Source organism: Cherax quadricarinatus, chromosome 38 (assembly GCF_038502225.1).
Source record: "Cherax quadricarinatus isolate ZL_2023a chromosome 38, ASM3850222v1, whole genome shotgun sequence".
Lineage (NCBI taxonomy): Eukaryota > Metazoa > Arthropoda > Malacostraca > Decapoda > Parastacidae > Cherax > Cherax quadricarinatus.
This window is the reverse complement of record NC_091329.1, coordinates 90,107-116,867: the sequence shown is the minus strand read 5'-3', so window position 1 is coordinate 116,867 and position 26,761 is coordinate 90,107. Positions and strand designations below refer to the sequence as shown.

The 26,761-nt window shown below is 37.8% G+C and overlaps 1 protein-coding gene and 1 long non-coding RNA gene across 17 annotated transcripts in view; both read left to right on the top strand.

Moving 5' to 3' along the window:
• LOC138853721 (uncharacterized) overlaps positions 1-26,761 on the top strand; it is a 181,990-nt gene that overhangs the window by 115,212 nt on the left and 40,017 nt on the right. The gene's annotated exons all lie outside the window — the stretch shown is intronic.
• The window catches only part of LOC128692831 (glycoprotein-N-acetylgalactosamine 3-beta-galactosyltransferase 1), a 151,035-nt gene that overhangs the window by 116,174 nt on the left and 8,100 nt on the right, over positions 1-26,761 (top strand). For 14 of the 16 annotated variants that reach the window (XM_070091977.1, XM_070091969.1, XM_070091968.1 and 11 more), the window contains 3 exons: positions 9,362-9,448; positions 9,840-9,950; positions 23,557-23,714. In XM_070091977.1, coding sequence (XP_069948078.1) covers positions 9,362-9,448; positions 9,840-9,950; positions 23,557-23,714 — 356 coding nt within the window. The remainder of the gene's footprint in view (positions 1-9,361; positions 9,449-9,839; positions 9,951-23,556; positions 23,715-26,761) is intronic. The other 2 variants (XM_070091973.1, XM_070091972.1) reach the window with 1 other exon arrangement.

Sequence of the window (26,761 nt, the reverse complement as noted above, 5' to 3'; positions counted from 1 at the left end):
TCAGCAAAGAGCAACTGTGACAACTCCCACTTTATGTGTAATTCTTTATCTTTTAACTCCACGCCTCGTGCCAAGACCCTCGCATTTACTTCTCTTATAACACCATCTATAAATATATTAAACAACCACGGTGACATCACACATCCTTGTCTAAGGCCTACTTTTACTGGGAAATAATCTCCCTCTTTCCTACATACTCTAACTTGAGCCTCACTGTCCTCATAAAAACTCTTCACTGCTTTCAGTAACCTACCTCCTATACCATGCACCTGCAACATCTGCCACATTGCTCCCCTATCCACCCTATCATATGCCTTTTCCAAATCCATAAATGCCACAAAAACTTCTTTAGCCTTATCTAAATACTGTTCACTTATATATAAATAACAAAAAGGCACAATACCGTGACTGGAACGATACACAAATAACCCGCACATAAAAGAGAGAAGCTTACGACGACGTTTCGGTCCAACTTGGACCATTGACAAAGTCACACTTATATGTTCACTTATATGTTTCACTGTAAACACCTGGTCCACACACCTCCTACCTTTCCTAAAGCCTCCTTGTTCATCTGCTATCCTATTCTCCGTCTTACTCTTAATATTTTCAATAATGACTCTACCATACACTTTACCAAGTATACTCAACAGACTTCTCCCCCTATGATTTTTGCACTCTCTTTTGTCCCGTTTGCCTTTATACAAAGGAGCTATGCATGCTATCTGCCAATCCCTAGGTATCTTACCCTCTTCCATACATTTATTAAATAATAGCACTAACCACTCCAATACTATATCCCCACCTGCTTTTAACATTTCTGTCTTTATCCCATCAATCCCAGCTGCCTTACCCCCTTTCATTTTACCTATTGCCTCACAAACTTCCTCCACATTCACAACTGGCTCTTCCTCACTCCTACAAGATGTTATTCCTCCTTGCCCTATACATGAAATCACAGCTTCCCTATCTTCATCAATATTTAACAATTCCTCAAAATATTCCCTCCATCTTCCCAATACCTCTAACTCTCCATTTAATAATTCTCCTCTTCTATTTTTAACTGACAAATCCATTTGTTCTCTAGGCTTCCTTAACTTGTTAATCTCACTCCAAAACTTTTTCTTATTTTCAACAAAATTTGTTGATAACATCTCACCTACTCTCTTATTTGCTCTCTTTTTACATTGCTTCACCACTCTCTTAACCTCTCTCTTTTTCTCCATATACTCTTCCCTCCTTGCATCACTTCTACTTTGTAAAAACTTCTCATATGCTAACTTTTTCTCCCTTACTACTCTCTTTACATCATCATTCCATCAATCGCTCCTCTTCCCTCCCGCACCCACTTTCCTGTAACCACAAACTTCTGCTGAACACTCTAACATTACATTTTTAAACCTACCGCATACCTCTTCGACCCCATTGCCTATGCTCTTATTAGCCCATCTATCCTCCAATAGCTGTTTATATCTTACCCTAACTGCCTCCTCTTTTAGTTTATAAACCTTCACCTCTCTCTTCCCTGATGCTTCTATTCTCCTTGTATCCCATCTACCTTTTACTCTCAGTGTAGCTACAACTAGAAAGTGATCTGATATATCTGTGGCCCCTCTATAAACATGTACATCCTGAAGTCTACTCAACAGTCTTTTATCTACCAATACATAATCCAACAAACTACTGTCATTTCGCCCTACATCATATCTTGTATACTTATTTATCCTCTTTTTCTTAAAAATGTATTACCTATACTAAACCCCTTTCTATACAAAGTTCAATCAAAGGGCTCCCATTATCATTTACACCTGGCACCCCAAACTTACCTACCACACCCTCTCTAAAAGTTTCTCCTACTTTAGCATTCAGGTCCCCTACCACAATTACTTTCTCACTTGGTTCAAAGGTTCCTATACATTCACTTAACATCTCCCAAAATCTCTCTCTCTCTACATTCCTCTCTTCTCCAGGTGCATACATGCTTATTATGACCCACTTTTTGCATCCAACCTTTACTTTAATCCACATAATCCTTGAATTTACACATTCATATTCTCTTTTCTCCTTCCATGACTGATCCTTCAACATTATTGCTACCCCTTCCTTAGCTCTAACTCTCTCAGATACTCCAGATTTAATCCCATTTATTTCCCCCCACCGAAACTCCCCTACCCCCTTCAGCTTTGTTTCGCTTAGGGCCAGGACATCCAACTTCTTTTCATTCATAACAACAGCAATCATCTGTTTCTTGTCATCCGCACTACATCCACACACATTTAAGCATCCCAGTTTTATAAAGTTTTTCTTCTTCTCTTTTTTAGTAAATATTTACAGGAGAAGGGATTACTAGCCCATTGCTCCTGGCATTTTAGTCGCCTCATACGACGCGCATGGCTTACGGAGGAAAGATTCTTTTCCACTTCCCCATGGACAATAGAAGAAATATAGAAGAACAAGAGCTATTGAGAAAAAGGAGAAAAACCTAGATGTATGTATGTATATATGCATGTGCGTGTCTGTGAAGTGTGACCAAAGTTTAAGTAGGAGTAGCAAGATATCCCTCTTATCTAGCATTTTTATGAGACAGAAAAAGACACCAGCAATCCTACCATCATGTAAAACAGTTACAGGTTTCTGTTTCACAGTCATCTGGCAGGACGGTAGTACTTCCCTGGGTGGTTGCCGTCTACCAACCTACTATCTACAATTGTAATAATTGTAATAATTGTATTAATAATATTAGTGCATTTATGAGTGCATATTAGACTGGCCAGTTGACGTGTGTTGGACACGTTATGTGATTTGTTTACTCTTGAACATCGACAAAAATCAAACATTTCCGGTACTTTGAGCTCAATTTCAAGCTACTTTTGGTCTGTAAACTATTCAAAATCATCTCTATATCTTCCATTCTATCAAATGAGACCAAGAATACAACCATAAAAACAATACACCAAAAACATGGTTGCAGTTTTTTTCTCATTATGCACTGCATGATGCATGATTTTTTATACTGTGCACACTGGCTTCAAAGCCATAATATTACAGGACCAACCCTGAAAGGGTTAAAGTGTTTTGCTGCCACCACTGCCTGTCTCTTTACTAATCACCACCAACTTGCTGGTAACCAAACTTCCAGGGCATATCCCCACAAAGCTATGACATGCCATATGCTGATTGTATATGCATTGTGAATGTTATATGTATGGATAATCATTTGACTAGTGTTACACAGTATATTTGTATGAATAAACTCAAAATCCTTGAGTTTGCTTTGACTGCATAATGACTCAACATCATCATCTCACAAGATCAGTGGAAACCTGATGCTATAACTACCTAGCCCTAAAGGCATTCATTCAGGCACCTGGCTTAGTCCCTAAACCTGATGTAGCTCCTGCACCATACCTGTTCCTGCACTTGCCTTAAATCAGTTGTCTACTATTGTTTTTAAGCTGCTATTCTTGTATTTTTTTAATCTGTTGAAGAAGACTTTAGTGTGAGACAAAAATTTACAGTAATAATTTAAATTGGATATCACATTGGAGGGAGGGAGTATGGAAGAAGTGAATGTTTTCAGATATTTGGGAGTTGACTTGTCAGTGGATTGGTTTATGAAGGATGAGGTTAACTATATTACTGATGGAGGAAAAAAGGTGAGTGGTGCATTGAGGTATCTGTGGAGACAAAAAACGTTATCCATGGAGACAAAGAAGGGAATGTATGAGAGTATAGTGGTACCAACACTCTTATATGGGTGTGATGCATTGGTTGTAAATGCTGCAGCGAGGAGGTGGCTGGAGGGAGTGGAGATGTTGATGTTGTATGTAAGTGCAATGTGTGGTGTAAATATTATGCAGAGAATTTGTAGTGTGGAAATTAGGAGGAAGTGTAGAGTTACTAGAAGTACTAGTCAGAAGTCGTTTACATGACTCACGAAATCGTAATGACACGATTGCGACTCTCTGATTGCGGGTTCTATCCCCGCCCGTGGTATGGTTTACTAGTCAGAAGGCTGAGGAGGGGCTGTTGAGATGGTTTGGTCATTTAGAGAGAATGGAACAAAGTAGAATGACTTGGAGAGCGTCTGTAGGGGAAGGAAGGTGGAGTAAGGGCTGGCTCCGAAAAGGTTAGGGGGTAAAGGAGGTTTTGTGGGCGAGGGGCTTGGACTTCCAGCAAGTGTGTGTGAGCGTGTTAGATAGGAGTGAATGGAGATGAATGGTTTTTGGGACCTGACGAGCTGTTGGAATTTGAGCAAGGTAATATTTTGTGAAGGGATTCAGGGAAACCGTTTAGCCAAACTTGAGTACTGGAAATGGAAGGTACAATGCCTGCACTTTAACAGAGGGGTTTGGGATATTGGCAGTTTGAAGGGACATCTGAACTGTTGTATCTGGGTGCCTCTGCAAAGACAGTGATTATGTAAGAGTGATGGTGAAAGTATTGAATGATGATGAAAGTTCTTTCTTTTTGGGTTTTTTCTTTCTTTTTGGGTCACCCTGCCTCGGTGGGAAATGGCTGACATGTTAAAAAAAAATGAATTGCTGTTTAATGTGGGTTCATGTATGCCATACGTAAGTAAATTTAGTCTGATAGTTTATTATTTTAAACCTTGATTTTCTGCTAAGAATTCCTAACCCAAGTAGAGATTACCTGTACAGCCTTTCCTCACTTAGCAACGTACTCGTTTATCGATGACTCGGACTTACAACTGGCTCTCTGAACAGTGTGCATACCTAAATAATGAATATTAGAGCTGATTTCCTCTATTCTATTTATTACAGTATACAATACACTACTGTATAAACATCAAAAAATATACCAGAAATGTTATAAATGATGCAAAGGTAACATTAAAACAATATCAAAGATGGTAGACACAAACCCACTATTATTATAGTGTGCTCCTCACTTAGCGATGAATTCGATTTCGATACCGATGTGGTTTTAGGAACAGAACTCCATTGTTAAATGAGGAAAGGCTGTATAACATTCAGAATTATTATAATAATTATTAATATAATATTATAATTATTATTATAGTAATTATTTTGTTATTATTACATTCAGATCACTTTTTAGTTGTAGCTACACTGAGAGTAAAAGGTAGATGGGATACAAGGAGAATAGAAGCATCAGGGAAGAGAGAGGTGAAGGTTTATAAAGTAAATGAGGAGGCAGTTAGGGTAAGATATAAACAGCTATTGGAGGATAGATAGGCTAATGAGAGCATAGGCAATGGGGTCGAAGTGGTATGGGGTAGGTTTAAAAATGTAATGTTAGAGTGTTCAGCAGAAGTTTGCGGTTACAGGAAAGTGGGTGCAGGAGGGAAGAGGAGCGATTGGTGGAATGATGATGTAAAGAAAGTAGTAAGGGAGAAAAAGTTAGCATATGAGAAGTTTTTACAAAGTAGAAGTGAGGCAAGGAGGGAAGAGTATATGGAGAAAAAGAGAGAGGTTAAGAGAGTGGTGAAGCAATGTAAAAAGAGAGCAAATGAGAGAGTGGGTGAGATGTTATCAACAAATTTTGTTGAAAATAAGAAAAAGTTTTGGAGTGAGATTAACAAGTTAAGGAAGCCTAGAGAACAAATGGATTTGTCAGTTAAAAATAGAAGAGGAGAGTTATTAAATGGAGAGTTAGAGGTATTGGGAAGATGGAGGGAATATTTTGAGGAATTGTTAAATGTTGATGAAGATAGGGAAGCTGTGATTTTGTGTATAGGGCAAGGAGGAATAACATCTTGTAGGAGTGAGGAAGAGCCAGTTGTGAGTGTGGGACAAGTTTGTGAGGCAGTAGGTAAAATGAAAGGGGATAAGGCAACTGGGATTGATGGGATAAAGATAGAAATGTTAAAAGCAGGTGGGGTAAGGTACCTAGGGATTGGCAGAGAGCATGCATAGTTCCTTTGCATAAAGGCAAAGGGGACAAAAGAGAGTGCAAAAATTATAGGGGGATAAGTCTGTTGAGTATATCTGGTAAAGTGTATGGTAGAGTTTTTATTGAAAATATTAAGAGTAAGACGGATAATAGGATAGCAGATGAACAAGGAGGCTTTAGGAAAGGTAGGGGGTGTGTGGACCAGGTGTTTACAGTGAAACATGTAAGTGAACAGTATTTAGATAAGGCTAAAGAGGTTTTTGTGGCATTTATGGATTTGGAAAAGGCATATGACAGGGTGGATAGGAGGGCAATGTGGCAGATGTTGCAGGTGTGTGGTATAGGAGGTAGGTTACTGAAAGCAGTGAAGAGTTTTTATGAGGATAGTGAGGCTCAAGTTAGAGTATGTAGGAAAGAGGGAGATTATTTCCCAGTAAAAGTAGGCCTTAGACAAGGATGTGTGATGTCACCATGGTTGTTTAATATATTTATAGATGGGGTTGTAAGAGAAGTAAATGCGAGGGTCTTGGCAAGAGGCGTGGAGTTAAAAGATAAAGAATCACACATAAAGTGGGAGTTGTCACAGTTGCTCTTTGCTGATGACACTGTGCTCTTGGGAAATTCTGAAGAGAAGTTGCAGAGGTTGGTGGATGAATTTGGTAGGGTATGTAAAAGAAGAAAATTAAAAGTGAATACAGGAAAGAGTAAGGTTATGAGGATAACAAAAAGATTAAGTGATGAAAGATTGGATATCAGATTGGAGGGAGAGAGTATGGAGGAGGTGAATGTATTCAGATATTTGGGAGTGGACGTGTCAGCGGATGGGTCTATGAAAGATGAGGTGAATCATAGAATTGATGAGGGGAAAAGGGTGAGTGGTGCACTTAGGAGTCTGTGGAGACAAAGAACTTTGTCCGTGGAGGCAAAGAGGGGAATGTATGAGAGTATAGTTTTACCAACGCTCTTATATGGGTGTGAAGCATGGGTGATGAATGCTGCAGCGAGGAGAAGGCTGGAGGAAGTGGAGATGTCATGTCTGAGGGCAATGTGTGGTGTGAATATAATGCAGAGAATTCATAGTTTTGAAGTTAGGAGGAGGTGCGGGATTGCCAAAACTGTTGTCCAGAGGGCTGAGGAAGGGTTGTTGAGGTGGTTCAGACATGTAGAGAGAATGGAGCGAAACAGAATGACTTCAAGAGTGTATCAGTCTGTAGTGGAAGGAAGGCAGGGTAGGGGTCAGCCTAGGAAAGGTTGGAGGGAGGGGGTGATGGAGGTTTTGTGTGTGAGGGGCTTGGACTTCCAGCGGGCATGCATGAGCATGTTTGATAGGAGTGAATGGAGACAAATGGTTTTTAATATTTGATGTACTGTTGGAGTGTGAGCAAAGTAACATTTGTGAAGGGATTCAGGGAAACTGGCAGGCCGGACTTGAGTCCTGGAGATGGGAAGTACAATGTCTGCAATCTGAAGGAGGGGTGTTAATGTTGCAGTTTAAAAACTGTAGTGTAAAGCACCCTTCTGGCAAGACAGTGATGGAGTGAATGATGGTGAAAGTTTTTCTTTTTCAGGTCACCCTGCCTTGGTGGGAATCGGCCAGTGTGTTAATAATAAAAAATATTACATTCAGGGGAAAGGGGAACACTAAACCTGTAGGGGTCATACAGCACCTGGGGGAATGGAAAACATTCATGATTGATTGAAGGAATTGGAGCACATGTCCAATTCTTTAGAACAAGAGCCCTTCACCAAGACAACCCTCAGCATTAAGTGAAGTATGCCTCCTCAGTACTTTCATTATATGTCCTATAAACTGTGTACAGAGTGGAGCAGTAACAACACTGCAGTGGGTAGTCTTTTTATTATTATTTTTCTTATAGAAATAAAAAAATATATACAAAACTTGATATAAATACAAGTTTAAGTGTACTGTATATAAGTTTGTATTGCCTGTTTAGTTGCACTGTTGTAAGCATGGGATAATGTAGTCTTGCAAAGCACCATAATGTTATTTCTATTAAAATTCATTTATTTTGTTATTTTTTACAATACCTAGTTATATACACTAAAAAAGCTGTCAAATCATGAGTGTGTTTCAGGGCATGGTACTCCATAAAACATGGGTGGAAGCACAACACTACATCACAGCTCTTACACCAGTACTGTGTGTCTTTATGCTGTCTGCTTTTTTTGTGTGAGAGTGAAGAAATAACACCTTTGAGCAGTTTTCTTGCTTTTTTGTAGGAGGAATAAGCTTAGAAAAAGTTTACTTGAGTCTGTATCACCGAATCACCCTCCTCTTGCAGGTATGGCCTGCTGGTAGCTTTCTAGAACTTGTATGATGGCAGGTACATGAAATTCTCCTAGTTTTGGTTTACTTGCTTGATACATGAGTTAATACTGAATGCTTTTATCTTCATATATACCCTTATGTATGCCACCTGCACCACTTTCTAACATATTCCACAGAACTAATTTGCATATTTTATTTATATTAATGTTTGTAGAATTACCAACAATATATTAGGTAAAGAAGATACAAGTTCAACTAAGGCGACATTTTGTTGTGGCAATGATTTGTTCTCTAGGAGCTTTGTCAAGCCATTAGAAACAATACATGGACACATAGGTATTAAAGTGAGGTGCATAATATAATTGTAGTAGTAGTTGTAGCACTTGTGGTAGTAGTAGTATTGTGGTGGTAATAGTACTTGTGGTAGTAGTAGCAGTAGTACTTGTGGTGGTAGTAGTAGTAGTAATAGTAGTACTTGTGGTGGTAGTAGTAGTAATAGTAGTAGTACTTGTGGTAGTGATAATAGAAATGAGATGAGGAAAGTAAGTAGAAGGATAGACAGCTGGTAAGTTGGATAGACAGTATGTTAAGTATGAAGGCTGTCACATTTGGGAAATATATGTTTGTTGACATATGTAGTCTAGGAAATTCTGCATTGGCATATATTCTGTGGAGTAGGAAAAGCTCCAAGAGATACTTTACTTGCACCATACTTCTAAGTGTCCATGCAGCTTATACCATAATATGGTTTACTGTGTGGGTTAGCTTTCACAAAATAGAAATTGCATAGCTTTACATTTTGTATACAGTAATTCTGTCTGTGTGATCTCAGTATTATCATCCTGCCATACATCTTAACATCTGTTGAACAAATCAGTTCCTCGCTTAGTATCTTATACACAGTATTGTTAATTCATTATCGGTTTGTAATATACATTGTACCGAAAGTTGACATGTGTGTATGGTTACTCTCCTTTTGTGTGGGCTTCACTAAATGTATAATAATAAAGATAATCTTCAGTTTATCTTGTGTACATATCACATAATTCTGGTTAAAAGGTGATTTCTTGTAAATTATTCAATAATTATCTATCAACGTATTTAGGTCTAGTCTAAGGATGGACCAAGTAGACATAATGCATGATGGTCCACACATGTCATCTGTTGATACAAATCTCTCTCTTTCCTTTTTAGCATTCCTAAATCAAATGGCACCGATTACTAGGTTCATCGATAAATTTGTGCCAATACTCCATGCCCAACAGGAATACATGAGTGGAGGTAGGGATTGCATTGTTCGGGCTTTATCAAATTCTTTGCTACAGAGTGAGCCAGTTCTGTCAATGGGACCTGAGAGGCTTCATCTTGTTAGGCCTGCTGGTAACCCTATTTTTGTGCTTTGAGTTGCTCTGATGTTTGGCAACATTCTGAGCTGGCTCTTTCTATAGTGCTTCTTTAAACTTTTATGTAAATAGGCACACATACAGTATATTCATCCCATTAACAGATTTTTCCATAGGTCCCATTTGTAATGTACTCATGAATGTTGTAATGCCTGTTTTTATGCCTAAATGTTGTCAAACATGTCCAGACTATTTTTTATTTATTTTAAAATACCTGTAAAATAATCTTGGATATTATTGGTTAAAGAACATAAAGTATTTCCCTTCAGGTGCTGGCTATGTGTTAAGCCGGGAAGCCTTGAAGAAATTTGTTGAGGAAGCAATACCCAATCCGAAGAAGTGTCGACAAGACCATGCCGGAGCAGAAGATGTTGAAATAGGTATGTGGTAAATATTTTTAAGTTACTGTAATTAAAAATTTATTTCTCTTGTTTACTAACAGCTGTGAGGGCCTGGAGTTCCAGCAAGTGTGCGTGAGCATGTTAGATAGAAGTGAATGGTTTTTGGGATCTGATGAGCTGTTGGAATGTGAGCATGGTAATATTTTATGAAGGGATTCAGGGAAATCGGTTAGCTGGACTTGAGTCCTGGATGTGGGAAGTACAATGCCTGCACTTTAAAGGAAGGGTTTTGGATATTGGCTGTTTGGAGTGACATATAAACTGTCGTACCTGAGCGCCTCTGCAAACACAACGATTATGTATTAATGATGGTGAAAGTGTTGAAAAGTTTTTACGAGGATAGTGAGGCTCAGCTTAGAGTATGTAGGCAAGAGGGAGATTATTTCCCAGTATAAGTAGGCCATAGACAGGGATGTGTGATGTCACCATGGTTGTTCAGTATATTTATAGATAGAGTTGTAAGAGAAGTGAATGCTTGGGTGTTGGCAAGAGGTGTGGGGTTAAAAGATAAAGAATCTAACATAAAGTGGGAATTATCACAGTTGGTCTTTGTTGATGACACTGTGCTTTTGGGAAATTCTAAAGAGAAGTTGCAGAGGTTGATTGATGAGTTTGGTAGGGTGAAATATAGGTGAATATAGGAAAGAGTAAGGTGATGAGGATAACAAAAAAATTAGGTAACAGAATATTGGATATCAGATTGGAGGGAGAGAGTATGGAGGAGGTGAATACGTTCAGATATTTAGTAGTAGGTTGGTAGACAGTAACCGCCCAGGGAGGTACTACCGTCCTGCCAAGTGAGTGTAAAACGGAATCCTGTAATTGTTTTACATGATGGTAGGATTGCTGGTGTCTTTTTTCTGCCCCTAAAACATGCAAGATTTCACGTACATCTTGCTACTTCTACTTACACTTAGGTCACACTACACATACATGTACAAGCATATATATATACACACCCCTCTGGGTTTTCTTCTATTTTCTTTCTAGTTCTTGTTCTTGTTTATTTCCTCTTATCTCCATGGGGAAGTGGAACAGAATTCTTCCTCCGTAAGCCATGCGTGTTGTAAGAGGCGACTAAAATGCCAGGAGCAAGGGCCTAGTAACCCTTTCTCCTGTATAAATTACTAAATTTAAAAAGAGAAACGTTCGTTTTTCTTTTTGGGGCACCCTGCCTTGGTGGGATATGGCCGGTTTGTTGAAAAAAAATAAAAACAAAATTTAGTAGTAGGTTGGTAGACAGCAACCACCCTGGGAGGTACTACCATCCTGCCAAGTGAGTGTAAAACGAAAGCCTGTAATTGTTTTACATGATGGTAGGATTGCTGGTGTCTTTTGTCTATCTCATAAATATGCAAGATTACAGGTACATCTTGCTACTTCTACTTACACTTAGGTCACACTACACATACATATACATATTTATTTATAAATACTCATCTGAGTTTTCTTTGATTTTATCTTAATAGTTCTTGTTCTTATTACTTTTCCTTTTATATCCATGGGGAAGTGGAATAAGAATCTTTCCTCCGTAAGCCATGCGTGTTGTAAAAGTCAACTAAAATGCCAGGAACAATGGGCTAGTAACCCCTTTTCCTGTAATAATTACTAAAAAGAATAAGAAGAAAATTGTCAAATTGGGATGTCTGAATGTGTGTGGATGTTGTGCGAATGATAAGAAAGAGATGATTGAGGATGTTATGAATGAGAAGAAACTGGATGTCCTGGCTTTAAGTGAAACAAAGCTGAAGGGAATGGGAGAGTTTCTGTGGAGAGGAATAAATGGGATTAGGTTAGGGGTTTCAAATAAAGTTAGAGCTAAAGAAGGGGTAGCAATAATGTTGAAGGATAAGCTATGGCAGGAAAAGAGGGACTATAAATGTATTAATTCAAGGATTATGTGGAGTAAAATAAAGGTTGGATGTGAAAAGTGGGTTATAGTAAGTGTATATGCACCTGGAGAAGAGAGAAGTGTAGAGGAGAGAGAGGGATTTTGGAAATTTTGAGTGAATGTGTGGGGAATTTTGAACCAAGTGTGACAGTACTTGTGGTTGGGGATTTCAATGTTAAAGTGGGTAAAAATGTTGTAGAGGGAGTAGTAGGTAAATTTGGGGTGCCAGGGGTAAATGAAAATGGAGAGCCTTTAACCCTTTGAGGGTCGACAGGCCCTCTCCGAAACTCGTTCTCAGGGTCGGCCAAATTTAAAAAAAAAAAAAAATTATTTTCTCTTATGAAAAGATAGAGAATCTTTTCCCGATCATAAAGACACCAAAAGTTTGAAATTTGATAGAAAACTTACGGAATTATGCTCTCGCAAAGTTAGCGGTCTCGGCGATGTTTACGCATCGGCGATTTTGCCCACTTTGAGCCCCATTTTCGGCCAATTTCACTGTACTAGTCGACAAAAAACATGAATATTTCGCTAGAACTCCATTTTTTCTATCGAATGGGTGCAAGAAACCACCCATTTATGAAATTCAACTATCCAGTACAGTGGTCAGAATTTAGCAATTTTGCCAATTTCACACAAATTTCAAAAGATGCCAATTTCCGAATAGGGTCCAGAATAAACAAGAAAGACATTCCTGGCACTAAAATGACATTTCCTCTAGTCATTAGTCACGTCTCAAGGCCCCTCTTATATTCTTTTGCTTTCCACTTTGAATTTTTATTCTCACAAAAAATATAAGATTTACTGTTATGCAGACTACTGCATTAGTGTAAAAAATGGTATAAATATTATTGGTGCACTTGTGAAAGAATATTAGACTCACCAGTTGACGTGTATTGCACGCTTGGCACGATTTGTTTACTTTTGAAGTTTGGTAAAAATCGAACATTTCTGCTACTTTAAGCTCAATTTCAAGGCACCTTTCATTGTAAAACCAGCCAAAATCATCTCAATTTCTGTAATATGTCTTCCATTCTATAAAATGAGACCAAGAAAACTAGAATACAACAATAAATACCATACGAAAATACACTGCAAAGTCGCTGATTTATTCCAAAAAAATGGTCAAAGTTTTTTTTTTCTCATTATGCACTGTGTGCTGCAGGATTTTTTTTAGACTGTGCACACTGACCACATAGACCCATTCTTTCATATGAAGGCCTACCAGCTTTCTCCCACTAGATTTGAGGCCGCTAGAATTTATGCGTACTAGTACGTCAAAAATCCCTACTCGTAAGACGTACTAGTACGACGAAAACCCTCAAAGGGTTAAATCTCTCGAATCAACCTTTGCTGGCCTTAAATTCACTAACATCAGCACTAGTTCCTGGCATTTTCTTAATGAGATCCACATGCAACTGCCTTGCCTTTTCACAGATGATTGACTGTGAAACACCACCTCTTGATAATTGTTTGTCGTTGATCCACACCAATAACAGTCTCTCCACATCTTCAAGTATTTACGATCTCTGTTTTGTAAGCATACTTGCACCTTTTGCAACAACAGCTTCTTTGATTGCCTTTCTGTTGGCCAAGATAGTAGTGATGGTTGATTGGGGTTTATTATACAACTGCGCCAGCTCGGAGGCATGCACTCCACTTTCATACTTTGCGATTATCTCTTTCTTCAGTTCAATAGTATTTCTCACCCTTTTTACCACAGGGTTGGCACTAGAAGTTTTCTTTGGGCCCATGGTGGCTTATTTAGCAGTTACAAGCACTAAAAACAATGGAATAATACAAAATGTATCACATGTATATGTGGAACCATCTGCCCTGGCTTGTAAACAATGGCACAATGGCTGTACATAGTGGCCGGGCAGCCATGGGCAGCCAAGGCCCCGTGCACGTTCGGGACAAATGTCCCTAACCGAGTTTTTCATTGGCTGAGCCAGTATTTTTACGAAAAGATGCATCGATATCCGATTTTATCACTATCCGATGGCATTGTTACCCGAGAGTCCACTGTACTTAATACTCAAGAAATTGAATATAGTTTGTTTAAGTTGTACATCTTGTTTATTTGTAGTACACAGTAATTTTACTCAAATTACAATAGTTTTAGTAGTAAATATTGAAATTATATTATGGGAATATAACATTGTGAGTTGATATTTTTTTCAAAATTATGTAATAAACACGCTATGTAACATATAAACATGATACATACACCCACTGTATAAAAATTGACATAAATATGAGATTTCTTTATCAAGCAGTTTGTATGAGTGCCAGAAGAATTATGTTTTCTCTAGTCAAACACCAGTTACTTATCTTTAGAAAAATATTCCTTTCATACACCTTCACTCTACCTATAGCTATTCATGACCCTTGTTGGTTTGGTGCTTCTTTTTTATTATAATTATAATAATGATAACTTGTAATAATAATAATAACTTGTAAAAAATAGAAATAATGATAACTTGTAATAATAATAATTTGTAGTAATAATAATTTGTAATAATGATAATTTGTAATAATAATAATTTGTAATAATAATAATAATAATAATAATAATAATAATAATAATAATAATGATTTGTCAGAACATCATTCCTTCTAAAAATTACATGAAAATGGAACTGTTGGTCTTTATATATTCTGTTCTCTCTCTCTCGTTTACATGTACAGTGGAACCTTGACTTACGAGTTTAATCCATTCCAGGAGCTAGCTCATAACTCAATTTACTCGTATATCAAATTAATTTTCCTCATTTAAATTAATTGAAAAGCCATTAATTCATTCCTGGACTCTGGAGAGATGAGAAAAAATATACTTGAATATGATGCTGTTATCAACTGTGCAGCTTATTTATCTATCACAATTCATCAAATTTGACATAATAAACAATATAATTAACACAGAACGTATGATATACTCTAGAATGAGTAAAATAGGCCATAATATGGTGGCAGAAGCAGCGGCGGAAGTGTCTGCCATTTCTGTCCCAGTTTGGCTAGAGTACCTTCCCATGTTCTTAATGTAAGAGAAAACAGTATTTTTGAGGCTAACTGCAGTAGATTACTAGTTTTCTAAGGAAAACACTGAAACAATGTATTTATAAATAAGAAATATCGTATAAAAACTGTTTATATAAAGTGTATATGTACACCTACCATCCGACTTACGACCGAGTTCGGTTCCGAGAAACCGGTCGTAAGTCGAAATGGTTGTAAGTCGAACTTTACTACTGAATATCAACAAAACATTTTTGTAATGACTTTATTTTATTGTTTTATTTTGGTATTTCATGTTTTACTTTACTTTTTAAGCTGTTAGTACTGTATTTTATACTGTAAGGTTTAGGATAAACACTGTGTACAACACAAATAGTTGTTTATTTCCCAGAAATTTGGCATAAAAAACACGGTCGTAAGTCGAGTGGTCGTAAGTCGAGCAGGTCATAAGTCGGATGGTAGGTGTACTTACACACTTGGAGCAGAGATGGTGGGGGAGGTTGAGGTGGGGGATGTTGAGGGTGGAGATGCTGAGGGTAGGGGATGTTGAGGGTGGAGGATGTTGAGGGTGGGGGATGCTGAGGGTTGGGGGATACTGAGGGTGGGGGATGTTGAGGGTGCAGCGTATGATATATTGCTTGGTTAAGTCCATGGAAATTATTGGCTTTTTCTTCTCAGCCCTGTTCTTTGCACTTATTTTCTTAGGACCCATGGTTAGAAAAAAGAAATTTGGCCAAATGACTGTAAAAAATGCAAATAAGCACGAGAGAACTTCTCCCATAGTGATGTAAACACATGTACGATGTTTTGGAATCAGTTGTGCCATCTAGCGGCAGGATTCTGAATTATTATTACGTATTATTATTATTATTATTATTAATTTAGGGAACTGGAGCACAGATCCAATTCCCTAGATCAAGAGCCCCTCACCAGCATCAAAGAACCTTGATGCTGGTGAGGAGCTCTTGATCTAGGGAACTGAATCTGTGCTCTAGTCACTTAAATTGATAATAATAATAGCAATAATAATAATAATAATAATTATCATTATTATTATTATTATTATTATATTTATTATTATTATTATTATTATTATATTATTATATTTATTATTATTATTATTATTATTATTATTGTAATTATTATAATAACGAACGCCGTCAACTCACTGCACTGTTTACCTCACTGTGGAAGCAGTTCTCTCCTGCTTTTCTTACATTTTTGGCAGTCACTTGGCCAAATTTCATTTTTCTAAGCATGGGTCCTAAGAAAGTAAGTGTAAAGGACAGTGCTGAGAAGAAAAAGAGAATGATTTCCATGGAATTCAAGCATTAACCCTTTGGGGGTCGGCAGGTCCTCTCAGAGACTTGTTCTCAGGGTTGCCCAAATTTAACCCTTTGAGGGTTTCGGCCATACTAGTACGGCTTACGACCCAGGGTTTTTGATGTACTAGTACTTACGCCTAAATTCTAGCGCCCTCAAATCTAGTGGGAGAAAGCTGGTAGGCATACATATGAAAGAATGGGTCTATGTGGTTAGTGTGCATGGTATAAAAAAATCCTGCAGCACACAGTGCATAAAGAGAAAAAAAAAATTGACCGTTTTTTTGGAATAAAACAGCGACTTTGCACTGTATTTTTGTATGGTATTTATTGTTGTATTCTAGTTTTCTTAGTCTCATTTTATAGAATGGAAAGCATATCATAGAAATTGAGATGATTTTGACTGGTTTTACAATGAAAAGTACCTTGAAATTGAGCTCAAAGTAGCAGAAATGTTCGATTTTTACCAAAGTTCAAAAGTAAACAAATCATGCCAAGCGTCCAATACACGTCAACTGGTGAGTCTAATATTCTTTTACAAGTGCGCCAATATGATTCATACCATTTTTTACACTAATGCAGTAGTCTGCATAACAGTAAATCTTCTATCTTTTGTGAGAATAAAAATTCAAAGTGGAAAGCAAAAGAATAATGTAAGAGGGGTCTTGAGACGTGACTAATGAACAGAGGAAATGTCATTTTAGTGCCAGGAATGTATTTCTTGTTTGTTCTGGACCCTATTCGGAAATTGGCATCTTTTGAAATTTGTGTGAAATTGGCAAAATTGCTAAATTCTGACCACTGTATTGGATAGTTGAAATTGGTAAATGGGTGGTTTCTTGCACTCATTCAATAGAAAAAATGGAGTTCTAGCGAAATATTCATGTTTTTTGTCGACTAGTACAGTGGAACTGGCCGAAAATGGGGCTCAAAGTGGGCAAAATCGCCGATCCATAAACATCGCCGAGACCGCTAACTTCGCGAGAGCATAATTCCGTAAGTTTTCCATCAAATTTCATATTTTTGGTGTCATTATGATCGGGAAAAGATTCTCTATCTTTTCATAAGAAAAAATTATTTTTTTTTTTTTTAAATTTGGCCAACCCTGAGAACGAGTCTCGGAGAGGGCCTGTCGACCCTCAAAGGGTTAAAGACAGTGACAAAATTCTTTTTTAAAATTAATAAAATAAAAAATATTTCTTACGAGCCATACAAGGCATTTACAGTAATTAGTTTAACATTCCATTTGATTACATTTGTTATTTTGATATAATCATAGTACAAATGTAATTTGTTACATTTGCCAGCTCAGAAGAAAACCACTTGTTATGCAATGCATTTTGGGCAAGCTAATCATATAGCTTACATACTATGTACTTAAATCTAGGCCTAGTATATAATTTTAATCATTGTTATCAGTACAGCTGGAGTCATTCATCGCAATCACAACTACAGTAGAATGAGATAGGTTGCAATTGACAAACTGGACGATTACAAATACATTACATCAAGGAAGAAATCACAATATTACATCTAATTTATATCAGTTCAATGATCTGTATTATATGGAGTGGTTGAATTAAAGTGGTGAAATCAAAGCATTGTTAATTTGCAAATAGTTAATGGATATGATATTTATGTGAAATTTAACAGGTGATTTTTAACAGTATTAGTAAAGATGTTGGCTGGAAGGGAACTTTTGGCATGTTTGGGAAGTGAGTTCCATATTTTTGGGGCCTTTTATTTGCATGGAGTTTTGAACAGGTTCAGTCACACACATGGAATATCAAAGAGATACCTGTTCATTGTATTGTTTCCATATGTTCTGTTGCAGCTCTCCAGATAGAGTTTAAGCTCTGGGTTAATGTTTGTATTGAGTGTCATATGGATATGCACAGTACAGAGTGTGAATATTGTGTAGTATGTTAATTAAATATAAACTTTTAAGGTGGGCTATGGTTCCTGGAGCCTGAACGAAAGTTTATTCTGAAAGTTGAGTTTTGCTGAGTAACAACAGGTTTAAGATGATTCATTAACTGTTGTTGATCCCCATTCACAGATATCATAGGTGAGGAATAGATAGATTAGGACAAAGTAAGCAGGAATGTTTGAGGTACATAATAGCATACTTCTGAGAGAAAGCTCACTGTTTTGGAAATTTGTTTACCAGTGTTCTGGCTGTGTGTGTTGAATTTTTGTTTTCTCTCCAAGTGTATTTCCAAGAATTTACCTTGTCCTTCCTAATGATTAGTATATTGTTTTTCTTTATGTTCAAATTAACATTTTAAGCTTTATTCCCAAAGATTATATAAAAGTTCTTGTCACTATTGAATGGGAGTTTGTTAATTGCAAATCAAGTAGATATTTTTGGAAGTTTGGCATTTACTGTGTTGTTGAATGCAGCCAGATCAGATTTCAAATGACAAATGTTGTGTCATCTGCAAATAGAGCTGGTTTAAATTCCCATGCCTCATTAGGATGGTCATTAGTGTAGGTAAAGAATAGTAAAAGACCCAGGACACCACCTAGTAGAACTCCTATATTGATCAATTGGGTTGATGAAGAACAGTCATTAAGGGTCATATGTTGGTGTCTGTCACTTAGACAAGATTTCACATATGAAGGAGCATGTCCTCTGATTCCATAATGTTTTAATTTGAGCAGCAGAATGTTGTGGTTTATTATATTGAAGGCTTTTTTTTTTTAGGCCGATAAACAGGCTTATTGAATATTCATTATTTTCAAAAGAGGAATATATTTAGCTGAACACTTTCATTATTGCATCATTGGTACTTTGCCCCAATCTGAAGCCAAACTGACATGGGTTAAAGATACTGTGTGTGGTTAAGAATTTGTTATTTTTTTTATTGTTATCACACTGGCCGATTCCCACCAAGGCAGGGTGGCCCGAAAAAGAAAAACTTTCACCATCATTCACTCCATCACTGTCTTGCCAGAAGGATGCTTTACACTACAGTTTTTAAACTGCAACATTAACACCCCTCCTTCAGAGTGCAGGCACTGTACTTCCCATCTCCAGGACTCAAGTCCGGCCTGCTGGTTTCCCTGAACTCCTTCATAAATTTGTATATTTGTTTAAATGCGGTATTTTTTTTTTTTTATCAACTTTAGACACCAATGGGAAGTTTGACAATGACTTGTGCATAATTATTGACTTTCTGTTGGGTCACCACTTTTGTAAATTTGTTGTAACTTTTGCTAGTTTAAGAATGTTAGGGAACATTTTGGCTAATTTATTGAACATTGCTGCAGTTGTTGTGGTAGCACATAAGAAGCTTTCTTATACAGTGGACCCCCGGATTACGTAGTTGTCAGATTTCGTAATACACCTACCATCCGACTTAGGACCGAGCTTGGTTCCGACCAACCGGTTGTAAGTCAAAATGGATGTAAGTCGAACTTTACTACTGAATATCAACATCACATTTTTGTAATGACTTTATATTATTGTTTTATTTTGGTATTTAATTTTTTACTTTACTTTTTATGCTGTTAGTACTGTATTTTGTACTGTAAGATTTAGGATAAACACTGTGTATAACACAAACAGTTGTTTATTTCCCAGAAATTTGGTATAAAAAACACGGTCGTAAGTCGAGTGGTCGTATGTCGAGCAGGTTGTAAGTCGGATGGTAGGTGTATTTGGAATAAGTAGCTTTTTTTGTCAAAATATTGGCTCGGTGATCATCATTGAACAAGGTAATAGTCGTTCATCCTGAATGTGTCCGCACAGCCCGAGCAGCCCGACACACCATTTACAGCCAGTGTGCCATTGTTTGTCAGCCAGTGAAGACGATCCCACGTGTTCATACGATACATTTTGTATTCCATTCTTTTTAGTGGTTGCAACTGCTAAATAAGCCACCATGGGCCAAAAGAAAGCTCCTAGTGCCAGCCCTTTGGTAAAGAAGGCAATAAACACGATAGAAATCAAGAAAGAACACACCAGCCAGGGTACTTCCCCACACACCAGACAGGATACTTCCCCCACACGATTTGATTTGAGCGGGACTTGCACATGAGTGAATAGAACAATCAAAGCTTATTTCTTAGGTAGCATTGAAAATTGGGTTGGACACATATTCTGTTAGTGGGATGGTTTGTGAAGGAACTGCCTAGTATGGGCCAGCAGGTCTGCTGCAGTGTTCCTGCTTTTTTATGTACACCAGCCAGGGTACTTCCTCACACACATCAGCCAGGGCACCTCCCCACACACCAGCCAGGGTACTTACCACACACCGCCCAGGGTATTTCTCCACACACCAGGCAGGGTACTTCCCCACACACACGATTTGATTTGAGTTGGACTCGCACATGAGTGAATAGAATTATCAAATCTTATTGCTTGGGAAGCATTGAAAATTGGGTTGGGCAAATACGATTCTGTTAGTGGGATGGTTTGTGAAGGACCTGCCTAGTATGGGCCAACAGGCCTGCTGCAGTGTTCCTGCTTTCTTATGTTCTTATGTATACCAGCTGAGGAAATTGCTTCAGAGGAAGAGAGAGAGAGAGAGAGAGGGAAGAAGGTGCCTTCTTCCATGATTAAGGACATTTGTGCAAAGTGGAGTGAGATGCAAACATTTGTGGAGGAACATCACCCTAACTCTGGTGGCCTGGTGGTTAACGCTCTCGCTTCACACGGTGAGGGCCTGGGTTCGATTCCCAGCCAGAGTAGAAACATTGGACGTGTTTCTTTCCACCTGTTGTCTATGTTCCCCATCAGTAAAATGGGTACCTGGGTGTAAGTCGACTGGTGTGGGTCGCATCCTGGGACACTGACCTAAGGAGGCCTGGTCACAGACCGGGCCGTGGGGGCGTTGACCCCCGGAACCCTCTCCAGATAAACTCCAGATAAACTCCAGATAACCCTCTCCCCTCCTCCCATCTTCCATACACCAACAAGAGTCTTCAATAAAGGTAAGTGTGATATTATTGTTTTATACTCGATTTCTCATTCTTTCCTGTGTGTAAATCTATATTTGTAGATGAATGGTTCAAAGAACCGACACGTTGTTAAATTAGACACGTGTCGGTTCTTTGAACCATCCATGTACAATCCTGTCAGACACTGCAACTTCTTGGGATCTTAATGCTACTTGGGAATTCTTTGCTTGCCTTAACCTTGGGCACGACCTACTTCCACATTGGACAAATGTGACACCACCTACGACTGCTGCACCTCTCCTGCCATATGGTTTATAAGCTGCTTCTCCGTTCATATGCCGTATTCTATTCAAGATTGATGGACTGACCACATCGACTCAAGGTCGAGGGACTGATTACCTCATTCTCCTCCTGTTCTTCAAGTTTATCCTTTGTATGGACTGATGAAGCCACTGTGTGGCGAAACGTTTCCTCAGTAAAGATACCCAAGAGTTGCACATGTGTCTAATTTAACAAATCTATATTTAATCTTTAAAAAAAACAATTTTTGTTAATACTTTTGGGTGTCTGGAACGGATTAATCAGATTTACGTACATTTTTTCTTATGGGGAAAATGAATTCGGAAATCGTCAGCTTTGGGTTTAGTCACTCTTTCTGGAACGGATTAATTACGGAAACCAGGGGTCCACTGTATATTAGTGGTGGTATATGTGCTGTTGGAGTGTGAGCAAGATAATTTTATAAAGGGATTCAGGGAAACTTGTTAGCCAGGCTCCAGTCCTGGAGGTGGGAAAGGTAGTACCTACTCTTTGAAGAAGTAATGATGTTGCAGTTGGAGAGTAATCAGAGTCAGCACACTTCTAGCAAGACAGAGATTGCATGAATTATGGTGTGAATGTATTTTCTTCTTTGGGTCACCCTGCTTTGGCAGGAGGTAAAAAAAAAAATCAATAGTTATATTTTCTTTGTAATCTATATTCAAGGAATTATTAATTTATAAGAATTTAGTGGAGTATTGTGCAACAATATGAACAAAGTAGAATGACTTGGAGAGCATATAAATCTGTAGTGGGAGGAAGGTGGGGTAGGGGCCAGCCTAGGAAAGGTTGGAAAGAGGGGGTAAAAGAGGTATTGTGGGTGAGGGGGCTTGTAAGTGTACGTGAGCATGTTAGATAGGAATGAATGGAGATGAATAGTTTTTGGGCTCTGATGAGCTGTTGGAATGTGAGCAGGGTAATATTTTCTGAAGGGATTCAGGGAAATCAGTTAAAACTGCACTTTAAAGGAGGGGTTTGGGATATTGGCAGTTTGGATGGACATCTAAATTGTCATATCTGAGCGCCTCTGCAGAGACAGTGATTTTGCATGAGTGATGATGAAAGTGTTGAATGATGATAAAAGTTTTATCTTTCTTTTTGGGGTTTTCTTTCTTTTTGGGTCACCCTACCTTAGTGGGAAATGGCCGATGTGTTAAAAAAAATTATACAAAGATTTTTTTCTTTATCAAATGTTATTAATCATTAGAATTTAATACAGTGGAACCTCAAATATCGAACTTTCTTTGGTCCAGAAGGCTGTTTGAGTGCCTTTACCGAATGAATTCATTCCCCTGAGGAATAATGTAAATTAGGTTAGTCCATTTCAGACCCTCAAAAATACACTTATAAAAGCACTTACAAAAATACACTTACATAATTGGTTGTGTTGGGAGCAGTTCGATTTTTGAGGTTCCACTGTATCTTTATACTGTAAAGGTATGACTGTAGATATTAATGTTCTTCTCATGAGCAGTGCTTTTTATATTTTGGAGTTAATACTGTATTTCGTGGTTTATAAGACACTCCGATGCATTAGGTGCATCCCAATTTAGAAGGTAACTGGGACGTAACTGGGAGAGCTACAGCCCACCTCACACCCCAAACTTATAGCTCCCATCACTGACCTTCAGTTTATAGGACGCAGGATGGTTTTTGGAGACATTTTATGGACAAAAAGCCTGCGTCTAATAAGCCGCGAAATACGGTAATACAGTGGACCCCCGGTTTACGATCAGCTCCCAATGCGACCAATTATGTAAGTGTATTTATGTAAGTGCGTTTGTATGTGTATGTTTGGGGGTCTGAAATGGACTAATCTAATTCACAATATTCCTTATGGGAACAAATTCAGTCAGTACTGGCACCTGAACATACTTCTGGAATGAACTAATATCGTAAACCGGGGGTCCACTGTATATTTTTAGTTTGTGACTTATACAGTGCCTGCACTGAAGGAGGGGTGTTGTTGTTGCAGTTTTATAACTGTAAATGCACCTCTGGGAAGATAGTGATGGAGTGAATGATGATGAAGGTTTTTCTTTTTCGGGCCACCCTACCTTGATGGGAAACGGCCGATGTGTTAATAATAAAAAATAATGTACATATTATTTTTGTTATGGCTGACTTGCAGGTAAATGTATGCAGAATGTAGGGGTTCACGCAGGAGACTCAAGAGATAGTTTGGGACGTGGTCGTTTCTTCCCTTTTGTTCCTGAACATCATCTGGTTCCTGGTCATATTGGTCCTAAAAACTGGTACTGGGACTGGATATATTATCCATCTAAAGTTGTGAGTGTCAACTCTGCAGAAAGTACTGAACAAAATTTAGTTTTATGTTTCACTGCAGATTAACGTGTGCAAAACCTCCAATTCATTCCATCAGACATATGTTGTAGATTTTCTTATTAATATATATATGAAGTATATATTTTTTTTACCTTCCTCTTACTATAAATCTAGCACTGTTTCTGTATTCAGGTTCCATGAACCAGTAGTTGAATAGCAACCTGCCAGTAGACCTTCTTATTACAATAGAAATATACTCTATAATCACTTGTAATCCAATCAAGTAAATAGTTATGAATAAGGGATAGATAAATCTAAAGTAAAATATGAAGCAAATGTATACTGAAGCCCAAGAAAATCAAGTGAAAACAGCCATAAAACACTAAATTTTATACCACTCCTTCTTTACCTTATCACATCACATATAACCACATTTAACTAATATGACACCTCACCCTACAAGCCATATCACTAGTTGTCTTTTGTTTGAAGTATTTCACATTAATATCTATTAGGGTAAGTTATAAACAACTACAGTGGACCCCCGCTTAACGATCACCTCCAAATGCGACCAATTATGGAAGTGTATTTATGTAAGTGCGTTTGTACGTGTATGTTTGGGGGTCTGAAATGGACTAATCTACTTCACAATATTCATTTTGGGAACAAATTTGGTCAGTACTGGCACCTGAACATACTTCTAGAATGAAAAAATATCGTTAACCGGGGGTCCACTGTATTATTATCCAGAGGACTGAGGAGGGGTTATTGAAGTGGCTCAGACATGTAGAGAGGATGGAACAAAATTGAGAGTGTATAAGTCTGTAGTGGAGGGAAGGTTGAGTAGGGGTCAGCCTAGGAAAGATTGGAGGGAGGGGGGTAAAGGAGGTTTTGTGCGTGAGGGGCTTGGACTTACAGCAAGCATGCGTGAGCATGTTAGATATGAGCGAATGGAGACAAATGATTTTTAGGATTTGATATGCTGTTGGGGTGTGAGCAAGGTAACATTTATGAAGGACTTCAGGGAAACTGGCAGGCCAGACTTGAGCCCTGGAGATGGGAAATACAGTGCCTGCACTCTGAAGGAAGTGTGTTAATGTTGCAGTTTTATAACTGTAGTGCAAGCATGCCTCTTGCAAGACAGTGATGGACTGAATGGTGATGAAAGTTTTTCTTTTTCTGGCCACCCTGCCTTGGTGGGAAATGGCTTATGTGTTAATAATAATTAAAAATAAACAACTACTGGAGGATAAATGGGCTAGTGAGAGTATAAGCAATAAGGTTGAAGATGTATGGGGTAGGTTTAACCCTTTCCCCTTCAGTAACATAATATTGTGGCTTGCAAACCAGTTGTCGGCCCTGTAATACTACGCCAAAATTCTAGTGGCTTCCAGTCTTGCAGGAGAAAGCTGGTAGGCCTTCATATGAAAGAATGGGTCTGAGTGGTCAGTGTGTGCAATATAAAACAATCCTGCACCATGCAGTGCATAATGAAAAAAAAAACTGACTGTTTTTTTGGTTTAAAACAATGACTTTGCAATGTATTTTTGTATGGTATTTATGGTTGTATTCTCGTTTTCTTGGTCTCATTTGATAGAATGGAAGATATATTACAGTAATAGGGATGATTTTGAATGGTTTATGGAAACTGAGCTCGAAGTACCAAAAATGTTCTATTTTTGTTGATGTTCAAGAGTAAACAAATCACATCACACATCCAATACACGTCAGCTGGTGGGTCTAATATACTTTCACAAATATGCTGATATTATTAATACCATTTTTACAATAATGCAGTAGTCTGCATAACAGTAAATCTTCTATTTTTTGTGTGAATAAAAATTCAAAATGGAAAGCAAGCGTAATATCAGAGGGGCCTGGAGACATGACTAATGAACAGAGAAAATGTTATTTTAGTGCTAGGAATGTTTGTGTTGTTAATTCTGAACCCTATTTTGTAATTGGCCTTGAATTGTGTATAAAATTTGCCAAATTACCAATATCTGATCACTTTATTGGGTAGCTGAAATTGGTAAATGGGCAGTTTCTTGTACTACTTGATAGAACAAAAAGAGTTCTAGTAAAATAGCTATGAGTTAGGTCAACTGGTACAGTGGAATTGGCTGAAAATAGGGCTTAAATTGGGCGAAATTGCCCAATTTAATATCGCCGAGACCACTAACTTCGCAAGAGTGTAAGTCTATAAACTTTTCAAAAAATTTTGTACTTTTGGTTTCATGCCATTGGAAAAAGATTCTGTATCATTTAATAATATTTTTTTTTTTTTTTTTTTTTTTTTTTGAGAATTCTTCGACACAGAGCAAGTTTGTGAGCAGGGTTCTTGACAGTGAAAGGGTTAAGAATGTAGTGTTAGAGTGTTCAGCAGAAGTTTGTGGTTACAGGAAAGTGGGTATGGGAGGTAAGAAAAGCAATTGGTGGAATGATGAGGTAAAGAGAACAGTAAAAGAGAAAAAGTTAGCATATGAGAGAAACGTCGTCGTAAGCTTCTCTCTTTTATGTGCGGGTTATTTGTGTATCGTTCCAGTCATGGTATTGTGCCTTTTTGTTATTTATATGAGAGTGTTTACAAAATAGAAGTGATACAAGGAGGGAGGAATATATGGAGAAAAAAAGAGAGGTTAAGAGAGTGGTGAAGAAATGTAAAAAAAGAGCAAATGAGAGAGTGGGTGAGATGTTATCAGGAAATTTTGTTGAAAATAAGAAAATGTTTTGGAGGGAGGTTAATAAGTTGAGAAAGCCTGGGGAACGTATGGATTTGACAGTTAAAAATAGGAGAGGAGACTTGTTAGATGGAAGGAATATTTTGAGGAATTGTTAACCCTTTCAGGGTCCAGAGGCCAAATTTCAAAGTGTGCACCAGTGTCCAAGAATTTTCAAAAAAAATTATGTTTTTTTTTTCTTATGATATGGTAGAGAATCTTTTTCTGAAGGTAATAAAACAAAAAGTACAAAATTTGATGGAAAATTGACGAAATTATGCTCTTGCGAATTTTGATGTGTCAGCAAAATTTACACATCAGCGATTTTGC